Source organism: Rhipicephalus microplus, chromosome 4 (assembly GCF_043290135.1).
Source record: "Rhipicephalus microplus isolate Deutch F79 chromosome 4, USDA_Rmic, whole genome shotgun sequence".
NCBI lineage: Eukaryota > Metazoa > Arthropoda > Arachnida > Ixodida > Ixodidae > Rhipicephalus > Rhipicephalus microplus.
This window is the reverse complement of record NC_134703.1, coordinates 216,555,027-216,569,652: the sequence shown is the minus strand read 5'-3', so window position 1 is coordinate 216,569,652 and position 14,626 is coordinate 216,555,027. Positions and strand designations below refer to the sequence as shown.

General features: G+C 43.7%; 1 protein-coding gene across 8 annotated transcripts in view; it reads right to left on the bottom strand.

The window, feature by feature from the left end:
- The window catches only part of LOC119172975 (cell adhesion molecule Dscam1-like), a 2,235,730-nt gene that overhangs the window by 83,981 nt on the left and 2,137,123 nt on the right, over positions 1-14,626 (bottom strand). For all 8 annotated transcript variants that reach the window (XM_075891768.1, XM_075891770.1, XM_075891774.1 and 5 more), the window contains one exon: positions 8,157-8,272. In XM_075891768.1, coding sequence (XP_075747883.1) covers positions 8,157-8,272 — 116 coding nt within the window. The remainder of the gene's footprint in view (positions 1-8,156; positions 8,273-14,626) is intronic.

The following is a 14,626-nucleotide window of genomic DNA, read 5'->3' as shown; positions in this document are numbered from 1 at the left end:
CATTTCAAGGAGAGAAAAATCTTTTCACTGTTTACAAAAGCAGAGGCGTAGGGGTGTACCGGCTTTCAACCACAGAGCATATATGATAATCCCATATTCTAACGCTCGTTCGCAATGAACGCTTGACCATGCATTGTTATTTCAACATCTCATGTTCCATGGTGAAGCATACGTACAGGGCGGGTATGTTTGTGAATCATGAAAGCTACTTTCTCTGTACTTCCAAGGAGAGGAAGTTCTTTTCACCGTTTACACAAGCACACGCGTAGGGGTGTACCGGCTTTCAACCACAGAGAAATTATCATAATCCCATATTCTAACGCTCGTTCGCAATGTACGCTTGCTCATGCATTCACACCGCAATAGTTCATGTTGCATGGTGAAGCATACACGCAGGGCACGTGTGTTTGAGAATTATGAAAGCTATTTTCACTGCATTTCCAAGAAGAGGAAGTTCTTTTCACTGTTTACACAAACAGAGGCGTAGGGGTGTACCGAGTTTCAACCATGAAGCAATTATATTAATCAAATATTCTGACGCTCGTTCACAGTTGACGCTTCACCATGCATTATTACTGCAATATTTCATGTTGCATGGTGAAGCATACGTACAGGTGCGTGTGTTTTTCAATCAGGAAAGCTATATTCTCTGCATTTCAAGGAGAGAAAAATATTTTCACTGTTTACATAAGGAGAGGCGTAGGGGTGTAACGGCTTTCAACCACGAAGTAATTATGTTAATCCCATATTCTGACCCTCATTCGCAATGCACGCTTGACCATGCATTATTACTGCGATATTTCAAGTTGCATGCTGAAGCATACACGCAGGGCGCGTGTGTTTGTGATTCATCAAATCAATTTTCACAGCATTTCCAAGCAGAGAAAGTTGTTTTAACAATTTACACAAGCAGAGGCGTAGGGGTGTAATAGCTTTCAACCATAGAGCAATTATCATAATCCCACATTCTAATGCTCGTTCGCAATGAATGCTTGACCACGCATTATTACTGCAATATTTCATGTTGCATGGTGAAGCATACATGCAGGGCGCGTGTGTTTGTGAATTATGAAAGCTATTTTAACTGCATTTCAAGGAGATAAAGTTCTTTTCACTGTTTACGCAAGCAGAGGCTTAGGGGTGTACCGGCTTTCAACCAAGAAGCAATTATAATAATTCCATATTCTGGCACACGTTCACAATTGATGCTTTACCATGCATTATTACTGCAATATTTCATGTTGCATGGTGAAGCATACGTACAGGTGTGTGTGTGTTTTTGAATCATGAAAGCTATTTTCACTGTATTTCAAGGAGAGAAAAATCTTTTCATTGTTTACACGAGCAGAGGCGTAGGGTTGTACCGGCTTTCAACCACGAAGTAATTATGGTAATTCCATATTCTGACTTTCATTCGCAATGTTCACTTGACCATGCATTATTACTGCAACATCTCATGTTCCTTGGTGAAGCATGCGTACATGTGGGTATGTTTGTGAATCATGAAAGCTACTTTCCCTGCATTTCCAAGGAGAGAAAGTTACTTTCACTGTTTACACAAGAAGAGGCGCAGGGGTGTACCGGCTTGCAACACAGAGCAATTATGATAATCCCATATTCTAACGCTCGTTGGCAATGAAGGCTTGACCACGCTATATTACTTCAACATCTCATGTTCCATGGTGAAGCATACGTACAGGGCGGGTATGTTTGTGAATCGTGAAAGCTACTTTCCCTGGATTTCCAAGGAGATTAGTTCTTTGCACGGTTTACACAAGCAGGGGCGTAGGGGTGTACTGGATTTCAACCACAGAGCAATTATGATAATCCCGTATTCTAACGCTCGTTCGCAATGTACGCTTGACCATGCAATATTACTGCAATATTTCATGTTGAATGGTGAAGCATACACGCAGGGCGCGTGTGTTTGTGAATTATGAAAGCTACTTTCCATGCATTTCCAAAAAGAGGAAGTTCTTTTCACTGTTTACACAAGCAGAGGCGTAGGGGTGTACCAGCTTTCAACCACCGAGCAATTATGATAATCCCATATTCTAACGCTCGTTCGCAATGAACGCTTCACCATGCATTGTTATTGCAACATCTCATGTTCCATGGTGGAGCATATGTACAGGTCGGGTATGTTTGTGAATCATGAAAGCTACTTTCTCTGCATTTCCAAGGAGAGGAAGTTCTTTTCACTGTTTACACAAGCAGAGGCTTATGGGTGTACCGGCTTTCAACCACGAAGCAATTATAATAATCCCATATTCCGACGCTTGTTCAGAATTGACGCAAGTTCAGATTTACTGCAATATTTCATCTTGCATGGTGAAGCATACGTACAGGAGCGTGTGTTTTTAAATCATGAAAGCTATTTTCACTGCATTTCAAGGAGAGAAAAATCTTTTCACTGTTTACACAAGGAGAGGCATAGGGGTGTACCGGCTTTCAACCACGAAGTAATTATGATAATCCCATATTCTGACCCTCGTTCGCAATGGACTCTTCACCATGCATTATTACAGCAATATTTCATGTTGTATGGTGAAGCATACGTGCAGGACATGCGTTTTTGATTCATGACAGCTACTTTCACTGTATTTCCAAGCAAAGGAAGTTCTTTTCACTATTTACCCAAGCAGAGGCTTAGGGGTGTACCGGCTTTCAACCACAGAGCAATTATGATAATCCCATATTCTAACGCTCGTTCGCAATGATGGCTTGACCATGCATCATGACTGCAACATCTCATGTTCCAAGGTGAAGCACACGTACAGGTGCGTGTGTTTTTGAATCATGAAAGCCATTTTCGCTGCATTTCAAGGAGAGAAAATTCTTTCCACATTTTACACAAGCGGAGGCGTAGGAGTGTACCGGCTTTTAACCACGAAGTAATTATGATAATCCCATATTCTGACCCTCGTTCGCAATGGACTCTTCACAATGCATTGTTACAGCAACATCTCATGTTCCTTGGTGAAGGATACGTACATGTGGGTATGTTTGTGAATCATGAAAGATACTTTCCCTGCATTTCCAAGGAGAGAAAGTTATTTTCACTGTTTACACAAGAAGAGGCGCAGGAGTGTATCGGCTTTCAACCTCGGAGCAATTATGATAATCCCATACTCTAACGCTCGTTGGCAATGAACGCTTGACCATGCATTATTACTTCAACATCTCATGTTCCATGGTGAAACATACGTACAGGGCGGGTATGTTTGTGAATCGTGAAAGCTACTTTCCCTGCATTTCCAAGCAGATTAGTTATTTTCACTGTTTACACAAGCAGAGGCGTAGGGGTGTACTGGCTTTCAACCACACAGCAATTATGATAATCCCATGTTATAACGCTCGTTCGCAATGTACGCTTGACCATGCAATATTACTGCAATATTTCATGTTGAATGGTGAAGCATACACGCAGGGCGCGTGTTTTTGTGAGTTATGAAAGCTATTTTCACTGAATTTCCAAGCAGAGGAAGTTCTTTTCACTGTTTATCCAAACAGAGGTGTAGGGGTTTACCGGGTTTCAACCACAAAGCAATTATAATAATTCCATATTCTGGCACTCATTCACATTTGACGCTTCACCATGCAATATTACTGCAATATTTCAAGTTGCATGGTGAAGCATACGTACAGGGCGGGTATGTTTGTGAATCATGAAAGCGACTTTCCCTGCATTTCCAAGAAGAGGAAGTTCTTTTCACTGTTTACACAAGCAGAGGCGTAGGGGTGTACCGGCTTTCAACCACAGAGCAATTATGATAATCCCATATTCTAACGCTCGTTCGCAATAAATGCTTGACCACGCATTATTACTGCAATATTTCATGTTCCATAGTGAAGCATACGTACAGAACGGGTATGTTTGTGAATAATGAAAGCTACTTTTCCTGCATTTCCCAGGAGAGGAAGTTCTTTTCACCATTTACACAAGCACACGCGTAGGGGTGTACCGGCTTTCAACCACAGAGCAATTATTATAATCCCATATTCTAACGCTCGTTCGCAATGTACGCTTGTCCATGCATTAATACCGGAATAGTTCATGTTGCATGGTGAAGCATACACGCAGGGCGCGTGTGTTTGTGAATCATAAAGCTACTTTCCCTGCATTTTCAAGGAGAGGAAGTTCTCTTCACTATTTACACAAGCAGAGGCTTGGGGGTGTACCGGCTTTCATCCACGAAGCAATTATAATAATCCCATGTTCCGACGCTCGTTCAGAATTGACGCAAGTTCAGAATCACTGCAATATTTCATGTTGCATGGTGAAGCATTCGTACAGGTGCGTGCGTTTTTGAATCATGAAAGCTATTTTCACTGCATTTAAAGGAGAGAAAAATCTTTTCACTGTTTAAAAAAGCAGAGGCGTAGGGGTGTACCGGCTTTCAACCATGAAGTAATTATGATAATCCCATATTCTGACCCTCGTTCGCAATGGACTCTTCACCATGCATTGTTACAGCAATATTTCATGTTGCATGGTGAAGCATACGTACAGGACATGTGTGTTTGTGATACATGAAAGCTATTTTCACTGCATTTCCAAGAAGAGGAAGTTCTTTTCACTATTTACACAAGCAGAGGCGTAGGGGTGTACCGGCTTTCAACCACAGAGCAATTATAATAATCCCATATTCTAACGCTCGTTCGCAATGCACGCTTGACCATGCATTATTACTGCAATATCTCATGTTCCATGGTGAAGCATACGTACACGTTCGTGTTTTTATAAATTATGAAAGCTATTTTCACTGAATTTCAAGGAGAGAAACATATTTTCACTTTTTTCACAAGCAGAGGCGTAGGGGTGTACCGGGTTTCAACCATAGAGCAATCATGATAATCCCATATTCTAACACTCGTTCGCAATAAACGCTTGATCATGCATTATTGCAATACTTCATGTTGCATGGTGAAGCATACAAGCAGGGCGCGTGTGTTTGTGAATTATGAAAGCTATTTTCCCTGCATTTCAAAGCAGAGGAAGTTCTTTTCACTGTTTACTCAAACAGAGGCGTAGAGGTGTACCGGCTTTCAACCACAGAGCAATTATGACCATCCCATATTCTAACGCTCGTTTGCAATGAACGCTTGACCATGCATTAATACTGCAATATCTTATGTTCCATGGTGAAACACACGTAAAGGTGCGTGTGTTTTTGAATCATGAGCTATTTTCACTGCATTTCAAGGAGAGAAAAATCTTTCCATTGTTTACACAAGCAGAGGCGTAGGGTTGTACCGGCTTTCAACCACGAAGTAATAATGGTAATTCCATATTCTGACTCTCATTCGCAATGTTCACTTGACCATGCATTATTACTGCAATATTTCATGTTGCATGGTGAAGTATACGTACAGGACGCGTGTGTTTTTGATTGGTGAAAGCTATTTTCACTGAATTTCCATGCAGAGAAAGTTATTTCCACTGTTTACACAAGCAGAGACATGATAGTTTCTTGGACGTCCTGCAGAGGGCTTTGAAAAAACGTCTGGATTTAAATTCTCATTGCATCCGTTATCTTGCCCAAATGCAACGACATCCCAGTCGACATGCTGTTGTTGATGGGCATACATAGTTTATGAAAAACTCGCATGTTGGACAGACATGTGGAACCAGTGGTGTCTTCGCATTGCCACTTTGTTAAAATGACTGTGCGGCTAAAGAACATTTATGACAACTGCAATTTCAGCCGGACTGCTATGCTGAGTTCATGAAGTGTGCTGCTCAAATACTTCTTGAGACATTGTGTTGTATGAGATTTACTTTGTAACGTCCGTTGTACAATTGTCGACTTGGCCCTATGTAGTTTGTACATTACGTATAAAGGAAAGCCACATTGTACCATGTAAAAAAAAAAGAGGCGTGGCCGCGTGGTAGAACATCGCTTGGCACGCAGACGGCGCGGGTTTGATCCCGACTCAGACCTCAACAACCTTGGTTTGGTGCCCATTTTGCTCTAGGGTTTTTAATATAATTTATTTTCTTTCCGTAGTTGGAATTTTTTCAGTCACGCATCAGATGATGATTTTTCTCTCACAAACAGCGACGGTGATAGTGACACCAAAACTTCTGCGATACGAGCTCTTCAACACTATTGCGTCAAAAAATACTTTGCCAGTACAAATCGCTTGATTTAGTGACTGCCACAGTAAGCTATTCAGATTTGAGATTGTTACTTTACCTAAAACTCTAAGGCTACTGTTACTGGTTTAGCCGCACAATGCGCAGCATATAAGTAACATAGTTTGATAGCCACTACCGGACACGAACGTTTGTTTTAAGCAAAAGGTTTATCGAGAGTCCGAGCATACATCTTTGCACACTGCGACAACTTTGACAAATATCGCGCTCAGACAAATATCGCATTTAAACCAATTTTAAATTGGTAAATGTTTGCTTCAGCTCAGTCACACAGGGCAAGGCGAAACTTACTAAAAATCAGTTAGGGTTCTTAGAACACTGGCCACGGACGCAGTGCTTGCGCAAACTTTAGGTGTCTTCTCCCAGAAAAGTGGACAGGAAGATTAAAGACTTATGCACAACTGTGCTTCCTCAAAGTAGCTCTGCTTTCCCGCATGACAAGGATGAATCGCGCCTTATATGTGCTTGAAGAGCAGGCCACTGTTCACCCTTTGTCCAGCGTAATAATTTTCGTTGGCACTGAACAACGTACAGGCATAGAAGAAATCAACGAAGGTCACCACTCGGTCTAGGTCTGTCACGAATTTGCGCCGTGAAAGGAATAACTTTACTGAGTGGAAGGAAACCACAGGTGACGCTCACAGACTTTATCAACGAGTACAAGCCCGTCAAAAAGACGCATTTATCTTATTTATCGCAAAAATTATGGAAGACAGCATTGGTAACGTTCTCCCCGTTTTTACGAGCCTGCTTGGACCACCCAAGTTCTTGAACCTGGTTTTAGATGAGAAGCAGTTTGGGGCAAGAGCTTCCCACGGCGTCCACACCATCACTGCGCCTGCGCATACCCCTTCGCTTCTCTCTGTCTGTCTTCTTGCTCTGCCCCTTTCTCTCACAAGCCGTCAGTCAAGGCAAGGAAACGCTTCTTCAGTAGTGCGGCGTCCACACTCTCACTGCGCATGCGCCTACCCCTCTTCGTACTCTCCTACGTTCCGCCCTTTGTTTCCCGTATCAAAGAAAAAGAAACGCCTCCTCAATACAAACGATCACTACGTAGCCATTGACCATCGGTCCTGCGGCATTCCACGTTTCAGTGAAAAAGAGCACGTCTGTTCTGGTTAGCACAGCATCACTTTCGAGGTCTTTGGCAAGTTAGATGAGGGACCGGCTATTTAGAAGTGATATAGTCACGGTCACTGGCAGAGTCTGTCGGGTAGAGGTTTTGAATGTTCGTCCACCTACTTAAGGTGGCATAGACGAGTTTCCGTCGGTTCCGTTCACTATCTGCCCACTGCTTCACATGCACACTTTGTTCCCTTTAGTTGAAGATGGCGTAATATTTCCGCCAATATGACGCCAATGAGAACAACTCCTCCGAATTCTAGGCAACGATGACATCTAGCTATTCAAGTGTTCGTGGGCGCTTTTGTGGTGTTAGTGAAGAAAAAAAAGGATCCATACGTTTCTTCGTCCGTTAACAGAATCCTGAACCAATGAACTTGCACTCTGGACTGGCATCATGAACCTCACGGCCATTTACCCTGCCTGCGGAGAACTTCGCTTTTGCAACACTTCTTCAGATGTTGAGATGACCAGCCGCCGTGGTGAGGTCACGTGGGCGAGTTAGAAGAATTATTTTAAAAGCTTCAAAATGCCATAAAAATGACGTGGACATGGTCGGCAAATGCATTGACCCCAATTTTTTCATTGGCCAGGACTTGGGGGCCGCGCTTAACGCAATCTTTGTGAGCATTAATTATATGCATACAAGAAAGCCTACCATACGTGGCTTGTAGACCAGCTTGCCTATTGGCAACGTCAGCTTGGTTTATAAGATTGCAATAACGCCGCACTATTCCTGAGCGGCCTTTTTTTCAAGTTTTTTTCGCCACTACACAATGAATGTCGTTGTTCCTCTGCTCGTAAAGGGAAAACAAACGTGCGTGTGCCTACCAGTAGTAGATTAAACATGCGTCAAAGAATCAAGCAAACAAACCTTGCGAAGAGCGATCTGTCTCTGAGAATTCGTTTGAAGAACTGCCACGGACCACGTCCGCCTGACCAAACGTGGAAGCTGTGCCTTCGCTTTCGTCGCTTTCATCGCTGGACAGCCTGTGGGGAGAAAGAAAACGAAAACAAGATTTTCAGCTGTAGCACACTCTCCATGTACCACCTTAAAGTAGGCATAAAACGACATAATTGCTTTTGGCATTGCGACAAGGAGTCCGCGTCACTCTTTTGAGGTAGACGTTCACTTAAAGGACGTATTCAGTAGTATAGCTGATGAAACTGCCGAAGCAGAATTGTCATTTCATGGAACGTGAGCAGAACATTGTTGTGTTGCAATTACTGTTCCGGTGATTAATTACTTCAATGTTTTTGCTACAGACATGTTATCACCATTTAGCAGGTGCAACAAGGTGAGTTTTCATGTGTTCCGTGAAGTCCAGCCCTAGCTTGGGTTTTTGGTGTCCGGGTCTGTGTGAAGCTGGAGACCGCAGCTTCTAGCCCTGAAGAACATTGCGACTGTAACAGAGGACTTTCGAATATGTTTTAGCTAAGTAAACTTTCCGGAGTGCAATATGGATTCAAGGAATAAAAGAAAATAGTGAAATAGTGCAGAGAGTGCCCCTAATTTTATCTCCTCTTGGTCAACCGAATACTTCCATTCGCAAAAGGTGTAAGCTTCGGTTGCGCCCAGTTGCATTTTAAGTTGGCATCATCATGGCGAACCAGGATGGAGCGCAAAGAATAGGTGAGAAAAGCACTGCCACTGTTTCCAGCCGGAACATAGGAAAATGTTGATAAGAACGATTGCAAGGACACGCGTGTTGTAGGTTATCCTCTAGTGTAGCTGTGACCCGCGAGTTCATGTGACGTTGATTCTCGACACAAGCAAGAATGAGGAACCGTACCACCTCAAGGAAAAGAAAGATAATTGTGTCAATGATACAAGTTGTGTTTATTCGATTAATAACTGTTGACAGCGCATTTTAGCTAGCAAGCCCGTAGCTCGAGAAAGGCCAGGCTGCCTTAGGGCCGCCCCCTACAAAATTTGAGTGAAGAGCTGGCGTTTCGCCGAGTATAAATATACAAATTAGGTCGTTTTCACAGCCCTGAACTGCTGCCCTCCCTCCTAAACTATGTTTTGCTACGGGTCTGTTCTGTATACATTTCTTTTTACGAATTCAATATGTCTTGTCATGCATGCGCAAGCATAATATTCTGATAGTGGAATTTATATGTGCTGTTGTTCAAAGAATAAAGGAGTAAAGAGTGACCGCCACAAAAAAACAGCATCAGTACTTATGTCTTTCTGGGAAGTCCTGGTTAGCGCTGAAGCTTTCCGCTCAAAAGCCAAATACGTAGAGATTTAGATTCCGTTTTGAAATGTTTGGGAACAGTCTCCCTGCCATTTCTTATCACCCATGATTTATACTTAGGGGTGAAGCTCCTTATGATCTAGGGCGATTCCTCGTCCTTCGGCATACGTAGTAGCGTCTCTCTCGTGATACAATATATGGGGCTGTCCCATAAAGACAGACAGAGAGACAGACAGAGAGACAGACAGACAGACAGACAGACAGACAGACAGACAGACAGACAGACAGACAGACAGATGGACGGACGGAGGGGCACTTTGCCCCACTCACCTTTATTCACCCAATGAATACGTTCCAAGTTTTCAACAACTCATGGGCCCGCGCAGACCGTTATTGCACCTCCCAGTTTGAGCTATATAGATCTTCCCACACGTTAGTGGTATGGCACGCCAATTACGCTTCACCTTACGACTTGGCATGATTTTTTTTGCCATACATGCTTCTCGTTTCTATGGAATACGCGTGAGCACAGGCCAGGCAGTTTTCGAGGGGTGGTGAACACGACAGCAACCATTCAGCGCCCCCTCAAAATCTGGGTGGCCTCTGCGCACGCGTATGCTATAAAAGAGAGAAGCATGAATGCCGAAAGAACCATGTAAAGTTGTACGTGAAGTGCGTAAGAAGCATCGTATATACAATCTCACTATCACGTAGGAAGACCTACATAGCTCAAACTGAGAATTGAAATCAATTGTTGGATGGAAAACCGTCTGGTCCGGAACATGCATGAGACAACCACACTCTGACCAGGATTCATATCAAGTAAAATCACGACGCTTCAGCCCCCATGCGGGAGACTTGTTCCCAAGTGAAAAAAGACTGTATGAGTGGTCCGGCTATGTATGTTATAAGATATGACATAAGCAACGCATGTAGGCGTGCAGAAAATTTCTGATCTCACGATTGAGTGTGCGCGCAGTTATCGAGATCACGATAGATTCGAGATGAAGCAAAGGTGACCAACTTTTTCTCTTTCTGTTATTCTTCGTTATACCAGTCTATTATGTGTCCAGAGGTTTTCGCGTGCTCGGCCAGTGCATTTGAGGAGACGTTTTTGTTTACGTCTTAAATATGCCCTTTCAGCCTTTGTGTAGAATTACGAGTCCCACCAAAACATCTTGCACTAAAGTCTGAGCACGTGATGCTGAAGAGAACGCCAGGAAGTTTTTCTTTTGCAGCTTGTCTTTTACCTTCACAACGGAGTGCCTCAACTTGTTTGATGGCAAGTCTGCTACGTCCACGTCATACAAGCATCAAACCAGCAACACCTCTGTTTGTTTAGTGCCCGGTAGAAGAAGTCCATTTCAATAGGAAGTGGCCGTTCGTGTTAGTGCGGCGTTTCGCTGCAAGGCGGCGCTACCGGAGTAGACATGCCGCCGTGGTGTCTCTCGCGGAAACGAATGTGGCGGCTGCATTCGAAATTGCTATACCGTACGATTTTCGACTGTATTCGTATTGTTTAAAGTACAATGTACACTTGTAATTAAGAATCGTGAAGCGCTTGCTGCTCTGGACACCCAGATCATTTCCAAGACATGTGTCCTTCGCGACTGGTTGATTGAGGCGCGCGCGCATCGTCTGCTAGGCCGATACAGATAGCTCTTGCCTGGAATCTGCGAAAGATTTTTTGTGACCTTGACGTTCACTTTCCCGCGAGTTGCATTTTAATGCGATAGCAGTTACATGCACACTCTCAGCTGAATTTCGCCGCCAGCGTCGGCGTATCTGTCACTCACCGTTTATGTATATGTATCTATATTATAGAAACACTAGAAAGCAAAACAATGCAAAAAAAGACTGGCTCGCGAAATTGATCTTGAAACCTTTGAATCACGAGTGCGAGGCGTTTACCACTGAGCCCCCGAAGGGCACGCCTTTTACCATTCAAACGGCAAGCTATTTATACTTACCACTTACCGCTGGTGACGGGCATCTCGAGGGGGGGGGAGGCTATCGTGTTTTCAGCATTCCCAGCAAGATGACTCAATGAACGCGCGTATCCACACGACCCTGCGGAGCGCGCTCTTATTCCCCGCCCACGGGCACTTTGCCCCACGGAGAGCAGGGGGTCGACGCTCACTCGTGCAGCCTTATCTCTCAGTGGGAACAACTGAGCATGCTCAGTTGTTCCCACTCAATGAACATGCTGGGAACAAATGAACATGCTGGGAACAACCAGCATGTTCATTTTGGCAGCAAGGGTTGCGGCAGCGGACAAGCAACTAATTTCGTCCTTGCACTTCGTACAGGTTGCAATTCACGCCTACGGCCATCGACGGACTGTTCGCTTCAAGTGGCATCGACTGAAGTGACGTCAGCTATCCTGTTCACGTCACAACTCGCGCCTGCTGCTATCAACACTCTGGTGAAGTGAAGCGACGCCTATCGGAGTGACTTCATCAGCCGGACTGTCTACAAAAGCGGTTGTCCTTTGCGCCAGCCCGTCATTTGGCAGCAAGGGTTGCGGCAGCGGACAAGCAACTAATTTCGTCCTTGCACTTCGTACAGGTTGCAATTCACGCCTATGGCCATCAACGGACTGTTCGCTTCAAGTGGCATCGACTGAAGTGACGTCAGCTATCCTGTTCACGTCACAACTCGCGCCTGCTGCTATCAACACTCTGGTAAAGTGAAGCGACGCCTATCGGAGTGACTTCATCAGCCGGACTGCCTACAAAAGCGGTTGTCCTGTACGCCAGCCAGTCATTTGGCAGCAAGGGTTGCGGCAGCGGACAAGCAACTAATTTCGTCCTTGCACTTCGTACAGGTTTGTCACATCAACTTTTGCATCTACTAATCCTTCTTAGCCGCTGCCCTGTTGCCATCAGTGTCTCGTGCTTTTTTTCAAGATGCCGTCGTGTGCTGAGCTAGCGAAAGATATAGCAACACTACGTGCTGAATTGGCATCAATGCAAGAAAGTGTGAGCATGTTTAATGGACTGTATGAATCCGTGAAAGTTCAGAATGAAACCATCTTGAAGGAAAATAAGTTTCTGAAAGAAGGAAACGCGAAGCTGTCTCAACGTCTTACGTCGCTCGGGCAGTATTCACGCCTCAATAACGTAGAAATCAAAGGTGTTCCCGTCACGGAAGGTGAAAATTGCCTGGCTGTAATACAAGCTATTGGGAAAAAAATTGGTTGTCCTGTTGTACCTTCTGACATTGACATCGCTCATCGTGTCCCCACGAAAAAAGACAAGAACATCATCGCGCGTTTCTGCTCGAGATCGAAGCGAACGGAATTCATTAGTAAAGCTAGGAAAGCTAAACTCACCACTTCTGCAATTGGTCTTTCGCGAAGCAGTGAGTCACCTTTTTTTGTGAATGATCATCTCACGCCAGAGAACAAGCGTCTTTTCGCGCAAGCTCTCGAATTGAAGAAGGCTAAAAGGTGGCGATTCCTCTGGACCGAAAATTGTGTGATTAAGGCCAGAAAGACTGAAAATAGTCGTGTTTATCGTATTTCTAACGCAAACGACCTGGCCATATTTACATAATCAGTGCGCCTGCACATCCTTTTTTTTCGTGTTTCTACCATGAACAGAGGCATGTTCTCGTGTGACAAAACGAAAGCATTGCTCCATGATAAACCGCCTCGATTTTCATTCCTTCATTGCAATATTCGCAGTCTTCGTAAGCATCACGATGATCTGATCAGCTTTCTTTCTATACTTGACCATAACTTTTCAATCATCTGTTTGTCGGAAACGTGGCTGACACAGGTAGATGGCAATCTATTTGATCTGCCAGGGTACATCAGTGAACATAGTTACCGTGGAAATCAGTGAAGTGGCGGATCTGCTATTTTTGTGATTTCGTCGATTGCGTACACCCATCGTCTCGATCTTTCATTCCGAAATTTATTGTGCGAGTCTGTATGGTTAGAGTTCGACCGGAATGTCTTACCACTCAATAACAGGCCTACAATCCTGGCATTCATTTATCGTTCCCCGTCATCATCTTATTCGGACTTCTGTTCACAGCTAGAAGAAATACTTAATCTCTTAACCAATGAAAATAAGAACATCATCATTTGTGGTGACATCAATATAAACATACTTCCTCCTAGCTGTCAATCGTGCGCTGAATATATCAACTGCTTATTTAGCTATGGTTTCTCTTCCTTAATTGATGTTCCAACTAGGTGTGACACTGCCGGTTCTCGCACGTTAATAGACCACATATTTTCATCATCAACCTCTGATTACACCACCGGAGTGATTGATTATTCCATTACAGATCATTATCCCCTGTTCTTCGTTCTTGGTACCGGAAAACGTGCACAGCACCGTCAATATACAAAAAATTCTTTCAATGAAGCTTTATTTGCACGAAAAGTGCATGACACATGCTGGAATAACGTTTTTCGAGAAGATTGTCCTGAGAAGGCATGTTCGATTTTTCTATCAACAATAACGAATTACATTAACGATTGCACAACCCATGTAACGCATAAGCACACATTCTCGTCTCCTAGGAATCCATGGATTACAAATGCGCTGCTGCGCTCAATAATAAAGAAAAATAATCTTCACAAAAAGGTGAAATTGCAGCCTTTCAACGCATCTTTGCGAGCTAGATTTAAAAATTATAGCAACATTCTTTCTAGCGTCCTCAAACGTGCAAAACGGGAATAATATGAACGGCGAATAATTGAAAACGGAACAAATACTCGGCGTAATTGGGAGCTAATTAAAAAATTTCTGAAAGTTAGGGAGTCCGATGCCAGCATTAAAAAATAATTTACAAAGACAAGGAATACTCTACCGAAGCTGATATGTCAAATGTTTTTAGCGATCATTTTGCCGCGTGCTAAAATACGCTCTCACTTAGCGTTCCAGCCCCTCTTCCACGTAGCCCTCAGTCCTTCTTCCTTCGCCCGGTTTCTTCTTCAGAAGTTTTTAACGTAATTTCTTCCCTCAAAGTTACGGGACCAGGCCTGGACTCCATCCGGCCCTCTATAATAAAACTGGTTGCTGCAGACATATCATCAGTTTTTGCAGATATTGCTAACAAAATTTTCAGAACCGGTATATTTCCTGAGTTGTTGAAACGTGGTAAAATAATTCCTGTGTACAAAAAA